The sequence below is a fragment of the Raphanus sativus genome, chromosome 4, assembly GCF_000801105.2.
Source record: "Raphanus sativus cultivar WK10039 chromosome 4, ASM80110v3, whole genome shotgun sequence".
Taxonomy (NCBI): Eukaryota; Viridiplantae; Streptophyta; class Magnoliopsida; order Brassicales; family Brassicaceae; genus Raphanus; species Raphanus sativus.
In genome coordinates, this window is record NC_079514.1 from 51084625 (window position 1) to 51102062 (window position 17438).

Sequence of the window (17438 nt, forward strand, 5' to 3'; positions counted from 1 at the left end):
AGCCCGAGCTTCTTCCGCTTCCCCTCAGGGCCTCTACTGAACATAACAATTACATTTTCTTTTACCAGGAAACTTTATATACTTACATATTGTTTCTTGGCATATATGATACTTTTCCTGAGTTGAAAGAGAAAATTATTTTCTTTTTCTTTATTTGTCGACAAACGTGACTATTTAGAAGGAAAATAGTGGAAAAATGTTCAAAACGATTAGACAACTAGCTTTATATCACCTCCATAGATAAGTAAAAGAAAGTGGGCAAGAAGAGACGTAACAGACTTAGAAATATCTAATGGAGGTGGCTATATTCCTGATCTTTTGCTTCCTATTATCATTCCTTCTCCTCGCTGCCGCCGTCACATCCCAACGGAGATCCACCGCACTTCCTCCAGGACCTCCGGGATGGCCAATCATTGGAAACATTCTCCAAATCGGGAAAGCTCCTCATCGTTCACTTGCCGACCTATCCAAAATTTATGGACCAGTCATGAATCTTAGGCTTGGAAGTTTAACCACAGTGATCATTTCCTCACCAGAGGCCGCACGAGAGGTGCTTAAAACACATGATCAAGTCCTGTCTGGACGAATCATCCTCGACCCGGTTCGTTCCATCGACCACCAGAATGTCTCCATGGCCTGGCTATCTTCGACGTCCCCTCGTTGGAGGTAAACTATAGACAACCCGTCTGTTTTTGTAGGAATTTCACATGGTTAAATAATTTGACTATAATAATCCATTTTCAAGTTGTAAAAATAAAATCGTCATAGAATACACTTGTAAGTTGTAACAATAGTTTGGTTTGGTCGTTTAAGGTTGTGTATCCCACACCTGTATATTTTTGGCTGCCTCTTGACTCTTGAGTTTCGGTTCCGTTTAGAACTTTTCAATTTTGTCTATTTCGGATTTAAAATACAGAAACCATTCTAGACTTTATAAAATTTGGTCAGGTTTCAGTTAAAATATTAAAACGACTAAAATCCAAAAAAACATATTTTGATTTTAGTTTCTAGGTAATTTAGGATAATTCAAATTAAAAATATCAGATCACTGTGGTATTAGATAAAAAATCATATAATTCAAAGTTCTCAGATTTAAATATCAAATAATTTAGATAATTTTATATATTTTGAATACAAATATTTGGGTAGTTAAGGTTTTTGAGTAATTTTTAGTTTATAAATTTTATTTTGGTTTTTGGTTTCCTGATTTATTAGAGAAATAGAAACATTGGATTTTTATAAGTTTTGGCTCAGTTTCCGTTCGTGTTTCCGGTTCAGTTTTTCCATTTGGATAAAATGCCTTGGCATGGTTTATATACTAATTGACGATGGATGAGCTCTATTATGTTCCACTTAGGTTATGGAGGAAGATATCGGCCACTCACATGTTCTCCCCGCAGTGCCTCGAAGCCACCAAGTCCGTGCGCATGAAGAAAGTGAATGAACTTGTAACCTTTATTAGCGAAATATGCGAAAGAGGAGAGTCCGTCGACATTGCTCGTGCCTCATTCGTCACATCGCTCAATATAATCTCAAACACTTTCTTTTCGACTGATTTGGGTAGTTATGACCCGAGAACCTCCATGGAGCTCCAAGAATCGGTGGTTCGCATAATGGAAACCATTGGGAAACCAAACCTAGCCAACTATTTTCCACTTATAGGGTTTCTTGACGTGCAAGGTATCCGGAAAGAGATGAAAGTATGCTCAGATGTGTTGTTTCAGGTTTTTCAAGGGTTCATCGATGCTCGGAACAATGAGAAATCATCTCGGAGTGAAACTGATCTCTTGGATTCGCTTATGGATTTAGTCAAAGAAAATGGATCCGAACTCAACGTGAACGACATCAAACACTTTCTCTACGTAAGTGCTATTTATATACAATTCCTATGATCTTATACATCTTTGTGACTGATTTTTGCTTTCACGGTTACTTTTATTTTTCAAAAGACAATAGCGGATTCTTTAGCCAGTAGTGCTAGATATTTCCATAGGAAATTATGTTTTATTGGTTGTTTAATTTGGTTTACTTACCCAAACTACATCAAGTTTGGATGATAAAATAGGCTTTTGAATAAAAAAAAACAATAGAAATATCTGCATGTAAACCTAACTAGTACTTGTATATGTTTGTGTGTCTCAGGACTTGTTTATTGCAGGGACTGATACGAACTCCACCACGGTGGAATGGGCAATGGCTGAGCTACTTCGCAACCCTAAGACAATGGCTAAAGCTCAAGCCGAGATGGACGACGTGGTAGGTCCAAATGGTGTAGTTCAGGAGTCACACATCTCGGATCTTCCGTATTTACAAGCATTAGTGAAAGAGACTCTCCGTTTGCACCCACCGGGTCCACTTCTGGGACCACACAAAGCCGAGTCAAATGTAGAGGTTTTAGGGTTTCTCGTGCCTAAGAATGCTCAGGTTTTGGTAAATGCTTGGTATATTGGACGAGACTCGAGCGTTTGGGAAAACTCAGAGCAGTTTGAGCCAGAGAGGTTTCTGGTGGGACGAGAAATTGATGTGAAAGGTAGAGATTTTGAGCTGATACCGTTTGGAGCTGGACGAAGAATATGCCCTGGAATGTCTTTGGCTATGAAGACAGTATCTCTCGTTCTTGCTTCTCTTCTTCATTCTTTTGAATGGAAGCTTCAAAACGGTGTCCTTCCTGAGGATTTGAACATGGACGAGAGCTTCGGTGTTAGCTTGCATAAGACCAACCCACTTTATGCAGTCCCCGTCAAGAAATTGAATAAAACTACCACTCTTGTATCGTAAGTCTTGGTTTTTATTCTGGAACACACCACTTATTTTTACTAGAACTTCAACTTGTTTGAATACAATAGTCAGAGGAAACTATCCATCCTCTTCTTCTTGCTTTGTTTTGTAAAATAAGTAATGAGATATTTCGATTTGAAGGATACTTTCTAGGCGTGAATATTTTTAACTGAACTTGGAATTCGAAAAGAATCCGAACTGAAAATATGATAAGTATCCGATCCATTCTGCAAAATTAAGATCATGTATGGTGGTATTAGAATTAATTGTATTATCCAAGGCCGATCCAATTAATACCCAAAACAATCGGAAGACCCAAAAAATCTAAAAGATCAGCTAATGGTGGGCAGAAAAAAAAACGAACCAAACCGAGTCGAACCAAACCAAGTCAAACCAAACCAAAATCTTTTATCAAATAGTTTGGTTTAAGATTTTTTCAGTCCGAACCAACCGAACCGAAACCTATCCGAATCGAACCAAATTAAACCGAACCAAGAAACCAATATTTTTTTTTTGTATTTGAATTAAACATATTAACAATATAAAATATACTAAATTTAAGAGTAAAGTCACTATTAAATTTATTAATAATGTTTGTTTTTTGAATTTTCTATTTACTTTAGTTAATTTTTGTTTGATTGTCTATTTATTTTCTTATAATTGTTTTTGTAATTTTTAAAGCTTTTTTCATTTTTATATTAGATTTAATTTACATAGTTTATTTTTTAAAAAGAAGTATTACCGATGTTTTTTAATTCCTATTTAATTTAGTTAATTTTGATTTGATTGTATTTTTATAATTTCTGTGTGTTTAGAAGTTTTTTTCAGTTTTATACTGGATTTAGTTTACATAAATTATTTTTCATAGTCACATGATTTTCTCACCATGCGTTTATTTTTTTAAACATGATTTTTCTTAAAAAGACTAAACTCAAGGAAATCCGATTGAACTTAACCGAATCCAAAAACAAATTAAACCAAGATCGATCCAAACCAAACTAATTATTATAGGTTTCTTCAATTGCAAAATTTCTATAAATAAATTATCCAAATCAAACCGAACACAAACCGAACCAATAAAATAACCGAAATACCCGCCACGGTATCCAAAAAAGTATTCAAAACCAAAATAAATGTCTCAAGTACTCAATTTCATATTTATGTTGATCAATCCAATAAATATATTCTAAAAATATTATTAGCCGAACTCAAATGAGTTATAAAGTGAATTTTAGATGGAGTTATTTATTTAAGGAATCGGACTCCTAATATAAAATCTGAATGAGACTGTGTCTTTACAAACTCCAATTTAACCACTCATTTGACTGGTCAAGAGCAGAGACAGGAGGAAGAAAGAAAATTTTAACATCGTAACTTTCTAAATGGGTGCGAAATTGCCAAATCAAACATCACTCCCTCTTTCTCGCGCTCACCTTTCTCCGACCGTAGCTCCTCCTCTCACGTCGTAGTTCTTTCCAATCTCCGATTATATCCGATTCTACAAGCAAGATGAATAGGTGAGCCGGATAACATAAGTTGCTTCCCATTCATTTTTGTTTGTTTAGACATTTTTTTCCGACTTCGACCCAAAAAAATACATTTTTCCGACCATTATTACCTTGCTACGACAGATCTCATGTCTGAATGTTCTATAGCTTTCTTGTTGTCGGAAGTGAAACCATTAACTGGATGGAGTTTTGTTCTGTCATGTGTGCCCTAATATTTTTATTTACATTTTAGCTTCATTTTGGTTTCCTTGTTCCCCACGTCAGTGCTCATTTAACATTACTTGTTAATCTTTTTGGTGTTAAACAGGTGGTGAGTGAGATATCTGTTTCCGTAGGTTCTCTATTAGCTCTTTAAAATGGAAGAAGACGAAGAAAAAACACTCAACGTTGCTGATAAGCCTGTCGCAGAGAACAGTTTTGATATAGGGAACCCTAGTTTCATTCCTGATGAAAATGCTGATGATGAAGGGATTAGCTTAGATGACAATTTTGAACAAGTTTCTCTAAGAGAGGAGACGTCTCTTTCATCAACGAGTCTAGATCCTCTGGTTCAGTCCCCACATACACACAAACCAAAGGATACAACGCAAAACGTTTCTCCAGAGTTGCTCCATCTAGTTGATTCTGCCATCATGGGCAAGCCTGAAAGCTTAGACAAACTAAAGAACATTGTCACCGGTGCTGAAAGCTTTGGGGCTGGAGAGGACGCAGAGACTATTGCTTTCCTTGTTATTGATTCTCTTTTAGCTACCATGGGTGGAGTTGAGAGCTTTGAAGAGGATGAAGATAGCAACCCACCTAGCGTGATGCTGAACTCTCGTGCTGCCATTGTATCAGGCGAGCTTATCCCTAGCCTTCCTTGTTCTGGTGATAGTGTTGTCTTCATGTCCCCTAGGACACTCATGGTGAGAGGCTTGCTTGCTATCTTACGTTCTTGCACGAGGAACAGAGCTATGTGCTCCACGGCGAGGCTGTTAAGTGTTCTCTTGAGATCGGTAGAGGAGATACTTGCCAAGGATGGCAATATGAAATGGAATGCATCAGCTTTGTTGCAATGCATACAACACTTAGCTGGACACTCACTTAGTGTAGAAGACTTACATAGATGGCTTCATGTTACTAAGACATCTCTTCAAACAGTGTGGTCAAGCCCTTTGATGGATGCATTAGAGAAGGCAATGAACGGTAATGAATCAAGAGGACCTTCATGTAGCTTTGAGTTCGTTGGTGAAAGCTCAGGGCTACTTGGTCCGGGAGAAACTCGTTGGCCTTTTACTAACGGCTATGCATTTGCAACTTGGATATACATTGAATCATTTGCTGACACACTAAACGCTTCAACCGCAGCCGCCGCCATTGCTGCCGCTTCAGCTGCCAAATCAGGAAAGACATCGGCAGCTGCTAATGTGCATGGTGGGGAAGGCACTGCTCATATGCCACGTCTGTTCAGCTTCTTGACTCCTGATAATAACCAAGGAATCGAAGTGTACTTCTATGCACAGTTCTTAGTAGTTGAGAGTGGTCGTGGGAGAGGAAACAGAGCTTCACTTCATTTCACTCATGCGTTTAAGCCTCAGTGTTGGTACTTCATTGGTCTTGAACATACATGTAACCAAGGACTCTTAGGGAGTTCAGAGAGTGAGCTGCGTCTGTACATAGACGGTTCCTTGTATGAGACTCTTCCTTTTGAGTTTCCTCGTATATCCAAACCACTTTCTTCTTGTTGCATTGGATCAAACCCTCCTCCTCCTCCTGCATCATCTGCTGACCGTCGTCGGCGTCAGTGTGCTTTGTTTGCTGAGATGGGACCAGTGTACATATTTAAAGAACCCATTGGTCCTGAAAGAATGACAAGATTAGCATCAAGAGGTGGTGATGTTTTGCCTTGTTTTGGCAATGGGGCAGGTCTTCCATGGTTAGCTACAAATGAGCATGTCCGAAATTGGGCAGAGGAAAGCAGTCTTTTGGATTCAGAGCTTGGAGTGTACATTCACTTACTTTACCACCCATGTCTACTTAGTGGACGGTTCTGTCCAGATGCTTCTCTGTCTGGAGCTGCAGGTACTTATGATTATCCTCTTGATTCTATTTCTAAGCATGACCATTTTTAGTCTATACTAAAATATTTATAATATTGAAAATATATGTTATTTGTTTCTTTTTTGGTTAAGGCACTCTAAGACGACCAGCTGAGGTAATTGGACAAGTCCATGTAGCAACGAGATTGAAGTCAGTGGAGTCCTTCTGGGCCCTAGCTTATGGAGGACCAATGTCTTTGCTTCCTCTAACAGTTAGCAATGTGTGTAAAGATACTCTTGAGCCATCTTCTAGTAACCTCCCATTGTCTTTGACTACATACTCTCTTGCTGCACCTATCTTTAGAATCATCTCAGTTGCTATTCAACATCCTGGGAACAATGAAGAGTTGTCTCGTACTAGAGGCCCTGAGATTCTAGCCACCATCCTTGGTTACCTTCTTCACTCACTCTCATCACTTGATCTCAACCATGATAGAGTAGAAGATGAGGAGCTAGTTGCTTCCATTGTGTTGGTTTGTCAGTCTCAAAAGATCAACCATGCTCTCAAAGTGCAGCTCTTCCGGACACTACTATTGGATCTGAAGATATGGAGTGTGTGCCATTATAGACTTCAGAAGAATCTGTTGTCATCTCTTCAAGATATGGTCTTCACTGAAGCAACAGCTATGAGGGATGCTGATGCTATTCAGATACTTCTTGATGGATGTAGGAGATGTTACTGGACGGTTCAAGAGAAAGACTCTGTGAACACCTTTTCTCTAGATGGGGATGTGCGTCCAATGTGGGAAGTTAATGCATTGGTCGATGAGCTTTTGGTGATCATTGAACTTCTAATGGGAGCAGCGTCTTCCTCTTTTGCTTCTGCTGATGGTCATAGATTACTTGGCTTCATAGTTGATAGTCCACAGCCAAATCAGGTAACATGTTACATTAACTGTCAAACATATGTCATTTCTCAGATCTTTTCTCTGACATAGTTTGATTGATACCTCTATTTTAGGTTGCAAGAGTATTACATCTCATGTTTAGGTTGGTTGTACAGCCAAATGCTGCAAAGGCTCAGACTTTTGCAGAGGTATTCATCACATCAAATGGGATAGAAACACTTCTTGTTCTTCTGCAGAGAGAAGCTAAAGCAGGTGATGACAACGTTGTAGAATCTGTTTCTACGGATGGAACAAGAATGCCAACTGATCATAGTGAACAGAGCCATAACAATGAGTCTGGTTTGTTAAAGCAGTTGGATTCAGTTCCACAAGACACTCATGCTCATGACAGTGACTCAGTTACCATCTCCAACTCCATGAATGATGACAGAACATCCTCTATTTCTGAAACTCCACTCAGTAACAAGACAAGGTACAATGCAAGAAACAATGGGGACGATAGTGACCGCGTTGTGGTTGGGATCATTAGATTGATTGGTGCCTTGATTTCAAAAGGGCACTTAAAGTTTTCTCCTGGTTCCAAGTCTGATGTCATGAGTAACCTCATGAGTCATGGGCTTCATGAAAGTGGTGGAACAATGTTTGATGATAAAGTATCATTGCTTCTATTTGCATTGCTTAAAGCATTTCAAGCTGCTCCAAACAGGTTGATGACTGAGAATGTCTATACAACTTTGCTTGGGACCTCGGTATGTTCTGTTCTTCTTTCATTTTGTTTTGTCTGTCTTCATCTGTGCTAACCTGTAATGATCATTTGCTTGAAGATTAATGCTTCATCAACAGAGGATGGCCTGAACTTTTATGATTCAGGTCATCGCTTTGAACACCTTCAGCTTCTGTTAATCCTCTTGCGTTCTCTACCGTTTGCATCTAAGGCTCTACAAAAACGAGCGCTTCAGGTATAAATGTCATAGCTATAGAGACACTTTTGTGCAGCTAGTTTTGTATCTTTCTGAACTCACTCTTGCTATGTTAGGATCTTCTATTTTTGGCCCGTAGCCATCCTGAAAACAGAAGCAGTCTAACAAAAATGGAAGAGTGGCCTGAGTGGATCTTGGAGACTTTGATCTCAAACTATGAGGTAATATTCCAACCTTGACACTTTGAAAGTTTCCCTCCATGATTATCTTGTCATTAACCAGCAAGCTCTCTTTATATGCTGACTATTTTGTGTTCACATACAGAGAGATGCAGGGAAACAGTCTGCTTCACCTGGTTCTGCTGAGCTGGAAGATCTGATTCATAACTTCTTGATTATAATGTTGGAACATTCAATGCGCCAGAAGTATGGTTGGAAGGTATATTTCTTTGCTTCATCTCTCTACCAGTTTATATCATTTGCACATTTAACTTGTTTTGCTCTTTTTACAGGATATTGAGGCTACAACTCATTGTGCAGAGTGGCTCTCTATTGTTGGTGGGTCTAGCACTGGAGAGAAACGCATTAGGTAGTTTCATGCACCATCTTTTACTTTTTTTGTTGCTTCTTCATATGTATTTTGAGAGATACATGTGTTATGTTCAATTGTATTTTACACTTTTTGTTCTCTTAAATTTTTCAGGCGTGAGGAATCACTGCCAATTTTCAAAAGAAGGCTTCTTGGTGGGTTGCTAGACTTTGCTGCCAAAGAACTACAAGCTCAGGTAACTCTTGTTTTCATTTGAAGCTCTGTGTGTGTTTTCACCTGTTTTGTTACACTATGTGACTGCTATAGCTTGACCTATACATTGTTATTTCCCCCTCAACAGACTCAAGTTATCGCTGCTGCATCAGCTGAAGTCGCAGCAGAGAGTCTAGCACCAAAAGAAGCAAAGGCTGGAGTAGAAAACGCTGCTCAGCTTTCAGTGTTTCTTGTGGAAAACACAATTGTGATTTTGATGCTTGTGGAAGATCATTTGAGACTACAGAGCAAGCAGAACTGTGCTGCAAAAGCAGTCGATGTTTCTCCATCTCCTCTGTCTCTTGTTTATCCCATTAACAACCGTCCGTACACATTGACCACAGTAGGAGAATCATCAGAGGTTTCTAGCAGCCGTGCTTCAGTGTCCAGTGATTCAGGAGGGGTCCATTTAGATGTAAGTGGATATATTTTGCAACCATTATCTGTTAAGGACGCTCATTTTCTTACTTTACTTTTTCTTCAGATACTTGCTTCAATGGCTGATTCAAGTGGCCAGATATCTACAGCATTAATGGAGCGTCTTGCTGCTGCAGCAGCAGCTGAGCCTTATGAATCTGTGTCATGTGCCTTTGTTTCATATGGTAGCTGTACAATGGACTTGGCTGAGGGTTGGAAGTACAGGAGTAGACTGTGGTATGGTGTTGGACTACCTCCTAAAACAACTTGTTTTGGTGGTGGTGGAAGTGGTTGGGATTCTTGGAAAGGTTCTTTACAAAAAGATGCTCATGGAAACTGGATTGAACTTCCTTTGGTTAAAAAATCAGTATCCATGCTTCAAGCTTTGCTGCTTGATGAGTCTAGACTTGGAGGTGGCCTAGGAATTGGTGGAGGGTCTGGTACTGGTATGGGAGGGATGGAAGCTCTTTACCAGTTGCTGGATAGTGATCAGCCTTTCTTATGCATGCTTAGAATGGTTCTCTTGTCTTTGAGGGAAGAAGACCATGGTGAAGATAGTTTGTTGATGAAAAATTTAAGTTCTGAAGATGGTTCTTCTAGTGGACCGTTAGATATCAGTTCTCAGATGTCACCATCAGCATTGTTGTGGAGGTAAAAAATCAAGAAAATATCATTAATACTTGTTGCTCACTCAAGTTTATGTAAAGAAGTTAAAGTGTCTTGTCTTTTGATCTTCAGTGTGCTATCTCCTTTTTTAAACATGCCAATATCTAATTCAAAGAGGCAGAGAGTATTGGTTACTACATGTGTTCTATATTCTGAGGTTAGTTCTCCATATTTTCAAATTCTTTTGTGTGGATTGATTTGATGCTCACTTTGATACCAAGTGTGTTGCAGGTATGGCATGCTGTGAGCAGAGACAAAAGGCCACTAAGAAAGCAGTATCTAGAGGCTATACTACCACCATTTGTTGCAATTCTAAGAAAGTGGCGACCTCTTTTAGCTGGCATTCATGAACTTTCCACTGCTGATGGTTTGAATCCTCTTGCTGTTGATGATCGTGCCTTGGCTGCTGATGCACTTCCCATTGAGGTTCCACAAGTCTTTTCACATTCCCTAAGAGGTTTTGTTGTGTGTTATTGAACTGTGTTGTTGTTTCTTTGTATCCTAGGCGGCTCTTTCTATGATATCTCCTGAGTGGGCAGCTGCTTTTGCATCGCCTCCTTCTGCAATGGCACTAGCCATGATAGCCGCAGGTGCAGCTGGTTCGGAAGCGCCTCCACCTCCAGCACCACCAGCACCTCCATCTCTTAGGCGAGACACTTCACTGCTTGAGCGTAAGAGTGCCAAACTTCAGAGCTTCTCAAGCTTCCAGAAGCCCTTGCAGGCTCCCAAAGATGACACACCAGGTACACCAAGAGCTAAGGCTGCTGCAAAAGCAGCTGCCCTGGCTGCAGCACGAGATCTTGAACGTAGTGCCAAGATTGGTACCGGGAGAGGTTTAAGTGCTGTTGCAATGGCCACATCTGGTCAGAGGAGGACCATCAGTGACATGGAGCGTTTACAGAGGTGGAACGTCTCTGAAGCTATGGGAGTAGCATGGATGGAGTGTCTCCAACCAGTGGATACAAAATCAGTTTATGGCAAAGACTTTAATGCCTTGTCCTACAAGTTTATTGCTGTGCTTGTTGCAAGCTTTGCCTTGGCACGTAACATGCAGAGATCTGAGGTTAGATCTCTTCCCTTGTCACCCTTTGTTGTCTTCTCTCTGTACACTCTAATCCCACATTCAACTACTCACCAGATCGATAGGCGTAAACGAGATGATAACATAGTGAGGAACCGCTTATGCATGGGAGTACGTGGTTGGCGCAAACTAGTACGCTACTTGGTAGAGATGAGATGCTTCTTTGGACCCTTTGGAGACCTTTTATGCAGTTCCAAACACGTAAGCCTGGTCTAAATATGAAACATGTCAAGGAGTTTCTGAGTTATGTAATAACACATTCACATCTGCAGGTTTTCTGGAAACTTGATTCTATGGAAAGTTCTTTAAGAATGAGACAGTGTTTAAGGAGGAACTACACTGGTACTGATCATGTTGAGGAAGCAGTAAACTATGATGATCAGACAGACCATAATGCAAGTTTTCTTGCTGCTCAAGAAATATCAAAGGAGATAATGTATGAAGATGATGAATATAAGGATGCTGATGATCTTGAACACAAAGGGAAAAATGAAGAGAGGATGTCTGGCTCACTTGAGGATGCAATAGAACTGTCAAGTGGTATCAGTGATCCTCGACCATTGAGTGACCAAGACGTGGTTCAAAATTCTAGAGACTTGGTTCTCAAGGAACTTGATGAAAGGATTGTTCTTGAAGTTTCATCTTCTATGGTCCGACCACTAAGGGTTGTGAAAGGAACCTTTCAGATAACAACAAGGAGAATAAATTTTCTTGTTGACATGAGTGAAGGCCAACATGTGGATGGTTCAGAATCAGGAGACCAAGAAAGAGATCGTAGTTGGTTGATGTCTTCTCTTCATCAGATTTATAGCCGAAGGTAAAAGTTTCATCATCTCACTGTTTGTCTATATCTAGCTCACTATTTTAACACACTCTACTTCTTTAAAAAATATAGATATCAACTTAGAAAGAGTGCTTTGGAAATATTCATGGTCGACCGTTCAAACTTCTTCTTTGATTTTGGGGTATCTCAAGAACCCTTTCTGTTACATTATATTCATCTCTTTGTTGTTAATTTCTTACCTCCTCTAACCACCACAAGTACTTTTCTGAACTCTGATGAACACCATAGAACATTGAGGGAAGAAGTAATGCATATAGGACTATTGTTCAAGCAAGGCCTCCTCATTTAAACAATATATACTTGACAACTCAGGTTTGTGTGCTTTTGTCCATCTTAAGTGTTCTCTAAGTGCTGCAAAACTTACATAAAATGTTTCCTCTATAGAGTCCAGAACAACTTTTGAGAAGAACTCAGTTAATGGAACGATGGTCTAGATGGGAGGTATGCTATTTCATTTTCTCCTTCTAATAACATCTGGAGTAAGCCTTTATGTTGTTATAAGCTGTATCCTTTTTGCAGATCAGCAACTTTGAGTACTTAATGCAGCTCAACACGTTGTCTGGACGTAGTTATAATGACATCACTCAGGTAAATCTGGTTGAGTTGTTGTTGTGAGAATGCTTTGACTTTTATGTAAAAAAATTTGATGTCATTTTATTTTTGGTTAATTTTTTGCAGTATCCTGTTTTCCCATGGATTCTGTCTGACTATACATCAGAAGTCTTGGACCTAACAAATCCATCTAGCTTTAGAGATCTTTCTAAGGTGGTGCTACTTGTAGTTTTGGCTCTATACCTGCATATAATGGGTCCATTTTAAGCTTGAAAACTTGTTGTAATGTGAGTTTGTATATGTTCAGCCTATTGGTGCATTAAACCCAGAGCGGCTCAAGAAGTTTCAAGAACAGTATACAAACTTTGAAGATCCAGTAATCCCCAAGTTCCACTATAGTTCACATTACTCAATTGCTGGAGCAGTAGGTTATCTTCTCTATGACACAGTGTTTATGATGGTCCAAGCACTATGTTTAATCATTTGGTTATCTCATGTGGTAGGTGTTGCATTATCTAGCTAGAGTGGAACCTTTTACAACACTTTCAGTTCAACTGCACGGTGGAAAGTTCGACCGAATGTTTTCAGACATAGCAGCCACATGGAAAGGAGTCCTCCAAGATATGGAGAATGTGAAGGAGCTGGTAAGTTCCTCTTCTTTGCAAGTGAAGAGTGTAGGCATACCCATATGTTCATGACACCTCACTGTGCTTTGTAGGTTCCAGAGTTGTTTTACCTTCCCGAGGTGTTGACCAACGAGAATCATACAAAGCTTGGTACTGTAAACCTTCCTCCTTGGGCTAAAACCCCTGTTGACTTTGTACACAAGCAACGAATGGCTCTTGAGAGCGACCATGTCTCTGCACATTTGCATGAATGGATTGATCTCATTTTTGGGTAAGTTTCCTACTTGGTGCTAGGAAATTTTGATTGCTTTTTATACATATCAACTTATTCATATAGGTATAAGCAACGTGGTAAGGAAGCTATTATGTCAAATAATGTATTCTTCTACACTTCATACGAAGGGACTGTTGATATAGACAAGATCAAGGATCCTGTAAGCTAATTATCTTTCATTTCTCTTGTAATTGGTACTACTCTGTCTCCTTGACTTGCCTATTGGATACTTGTTGAAGGTACAACAACGAGTTGCTCAGGACAAGATAGCTTACTTAGGACAAACACCGTCCCAGCTTTTGACTGTTCCTCACGTCAAAAGAATGCCTCTTAAAGATGTCCTTCACATGCAGGTAACACGGTTATGTTATGAGGTTCTAAGTTACAAGAGCTGAATCTGAAAATTCAAAACTCTTGTTCAGACAATCTTTAGGAACCCAAAGGAGATAAAACCGTATCCAGTTACAGCTCCAGAGCACTGCAACTTACCTGCTGCAGCCATCAAGGCATCTTCTGATAACGTTGTGGTCGTTGACATGAATGGTCCTGCAGCTCATATTGCACAGCATAAGTGGCAACCAAACACACCCGATGGCCAGAGTACTCCTTTCATCTTTCATCACGCTAAGGAGGCTTCAACTGGTGTGACGTTGATACGCATGTTCAAAGGTGATTCTGAATATCCACAAGCACAGGCTTATGGGTCATCAGGAATCAGAAGTTCTTCGGTGACTGCTATTACAGGCGATGGAGAGATTATCACTGGTAAGCATGTTTTTAAGGGCTGTGATCTCAGTTGTGACGGTTTGGTGATTAATAAAATAGAAATACACTCAAATAGCAATAAATATGTTTTTTTTCGTAACTGCAATATATATGTTTGTATGACAAAACTTACACAATAGGAAAATTTCTAAATATAACATTTATTAAAAAAATTTAAAAATTATTTGAGTTTAGGATTTAATGACTAGTGTTTACGGTTTATTATTTAAGGTTGGAGTAAGATTAAGTTTTAGGAGTTATATTCATTTAGTATTTTTCTTGTCAAATGAGTGGTATTTTTTTATTTTTTATCATTAAGTGTTATTTTGGAATAAACTTTTAAAATGTGCTATTTTGAAGATTTTCTTTTAATGAAATTCTATGTTACTTAGGCGGACATGTGGATGATAGCATCAAGCTAGTCTCATCTGATGGAGCCAAAACACTAGAAACAGCTTTTGGTCACTGTGCTCCTGTAACATGTCTGGCTCTCTCTCCAGACAGCAACTTCCTTGTGACAGGTTCAAGAGATACAACTCTTTTGATGTGGAGGTTTCACAAGGGAGTCACTTCTCAGACAAGTGAGTCCCAACAGACCAAAACCTCTGAGGCACCTTCCTCCGCAAGCAACACCTTGGTTAACAAATCCAAAAAGCGACGCATTGAAGGTCCCATACAAGTGTTACATGGCCACTTAAGAGAAGTAACATGTTGCTGTGTTAGCTCAGATCATGGAATAGTTGTTTCTTCCTCTGAATCACCGGATGTTCTAGTGCATTCCATAAGGAAAGGCCGACTAATAAGACGGCTTGTTGGCGTCAAAGCCAATGCTCTATGCATCTCTTCTGGTGGAGTTATAGTGGTTTGGAGTAGATCAGATCGTTCTATCAGCACGTTCACTATCAATGGTGTTCTTATTTCGAAAGCGAAACTTCCTTCCTCTTGTACTATAAGCTGCATGGAACTATCCATGGATGGTCAAAACGTTGTGGTCGGCGTGAACTCGTTGTCCTACACTGGTGAAGAAGATTCATCAAGTGGAGACAATGCAATTAACATACTGGACGTTCCATCTCCATCTATATGCTTCCTCAATTTATATACTCTCAAGGTATTACCAGCACCGGATTTTGGGGTCTTAAGCAATTTAGTAAGAGTTTTAGTAAAAATGTTTTAAAAAAAATTGGGAGCATATATTCAAATACATTAACTCGGAAAAATTTGAGGGTTCAATGCTAATGTTTCACTTAGCTATGTTCAGAACCGGAGTATTACTTTATTATTCAAGGGCCTTAGATGGCTCTTGGTGTTATTGAAGAATATAACTTTTCCTAACAAACAAGAAACTCTTCTTCTTGTGTAGGTATTCCATGTGATGAAGCTTGGTAAAGGGCAGAATATAACAGCTATGGCTCTGAACATAGACAACACTAACCTCTTAGTTTCCACTGAAGATAAGCAGTTGATCATCTTCACCAGCCCATCTGTAAGTTTTTGTTACCATGTTTACATTTTGAGCATACAATTCTTATCACTAGTAAGATGGTTTTGTAAATAAACATCTACTTCTGTTTCAAATTGCGTGTAGTTAAAGTCGAAGGTGGTGGATCAGAATTGGTGAAGCTTGGCTCTGAATAAACATGTATTCAATCAACCCTTTCGCTAAAATCAACATTAAAGCTTGGCTTAACTTTCACATGTTTGTTTCGGAGTGTTGTGTAAATGATATTGTCACAGTAAAATCATTCTGTGAGCATCCCTTTGCTTACAACATTATTAGGGTGAGCCAAAAGTTATTGGTACATGGATAAGTACTTTATAGAAACATATACGTTGATAAGTCTAATCAATATAACTAAACTAACGACTTTTATAGATTATGTTACTATTCCCACACAACCGACACAATTTTTACGTCCAAGTTAAATAAAACTCATCACTGTAAGCAGTACCAACTACAGAATCACCCAAATTTTACGGTAAATATTTTGCCATTTATGATAATTGCTTCATGCTTTTACAATCTTTAGTTTATGTAATGTTGGGATGCATGGTACCCATCATCTCTTTGTTTGTGGTAGACAATATATGCTAACTCTAAGAATAGCTAGAAATAGTAGAGAATAATAGGTATATAATTATAACAGCTTTGATTATTTTTGAAGCATGCTAATAATTCTAGATGTTGACTTGTTACTCCAATTTGCCATTTAGTCTTTAGTAGTATTAGCTTCTTCCCCGTATTCTTTAATATTTTTTTGGTTTCATCTCAAGAAAATATCAACACAAGAAATGAGTAACAATTTTTTTAGTGCTCCTAGTCCTTAGCCTCATCAATTCTGCTTTTGCTTCTATTCATATCACATGATTATATTTTATATAGGAACTATTGATATATAGAGGTCTCTAAGAGTATAAGGAATCAAGCTTCTTTTCTCTTAAATTTTTGGCCCCAGTTATGAGGAAAGATGCCAATGTACTGCCGCCGGGAATCCAAGACCTCGACATTGGAAAGGGTTTGGTAGGAAGTTAAAATAGTGTTTAATGGTGTTTTTACGTTAGAATCAATCAATTACATAGATACTAGGTGTTTTCCTGCACCATATCCAGTAAAAGAATTTTAAAATATTTTTTAATACATAAATATAAATTATATTTTTTTTAATATTATAAATTTTATTTTCTATCAATAATTTAATATAAATTTGATTTAACTGAACATTAAAATTAAGATAAAAACAATTTTGTTTATCTTGAATTATATTTAAGAATGTGCATGTATATATTTAAAATTATAATCTTAAGTAGATTTTTCGATCTATTTATTTTAATTAAATATATTAAATAAATATGTAAAATTGCATAATTGTCAAAAATTTAAATTAAATAATATTTATAAAATCTGTAGATATATGTAAGAAACTAATGATTTTATGATTTAATTTGATTTTATGATTTAATTTTTATAATTTTCTAAAAAACTGTATATATTTTTGAAATATTTTTAATTTAAATGATATTTTGAAATTTGAAATGCCACAATGGAATATATTTATTTTAATGATGATTTATGAGTTATTACCATATTTTAAAAAGGTCCAAAAATATAAATCGACAATAAATGTAATATATGAGTTATTACCATATTTTAAAAATTTTACCAAAAATATAAATTAACATTAAATATAATTTTCCATATCATATTAATCTATACGACATGTCATCAATTTTATTAGCCATGTCACAATTATTAATCAAGATGTTTTCCTGCACCATGTGT

At 38.0% G+C, this 17438-nt stretch overlaps 2 protein-coding genes across 2 annotated transcripts; both read left to right on the forward strand.

Moving 5' to 3' along the window:
• Positions 1-251: 251 nt before the first annotated feature.
• Positions 252-2923, forward strand: LOC108851402 (cytochrome P450 76C4). Its single transcript, XM_018624829.2, has 3 exons — positions 252-666; positions 1358-1862; positions 2143-2923. The coding sequence occupies exons 1-3, from the start codon at positions 293-295 to the stop codon at positions 2776-2778; spliced, it is 1515 nt and encodes a 504-aa protein (XP_018480331.1). The 5' UTR covers positions 252-292; the 3' UTR covers positions 2779-2923.
• Positions 2924-4642: 1719 nt separating this feature from the next.
• LOC130511440 (BEACH domain-containing protein C1-like) lies at positions 4643-15796 on the forward strand. The gene is given in 30 exon segments (XM_057008428.1): positions 4643-6347; positions 6458-7242; positions 7326-7961; positions 8037-8171; positions 8249-8353; positions 8457-8570; positions 8644-8720; positions 8835-8916; positions 9022-9348; positions 9418-10001; positions 10089-10173; positions 10248-10442; positions 10522-11079; positions 11155-11298; positions 11370-11914; positions 11993-12062; positions 12170-12253; positions 12326-12382; positions 12461-12529; positions 12620-12706; positions 12801-12917; positions 12997-13137; positions 13212-13390; positions 13457-13553; positions 13633-13746; positions 13816-14158; positions 14551-15269; positions 15522-15644; positions 15747-15773; positions 15776-15796. Coding segments are annotated over 30 exon segments (8325 nt in total).
• The last annotated feature ends 1642 nt before the right edge of the window (positions 15797-17438 follow it).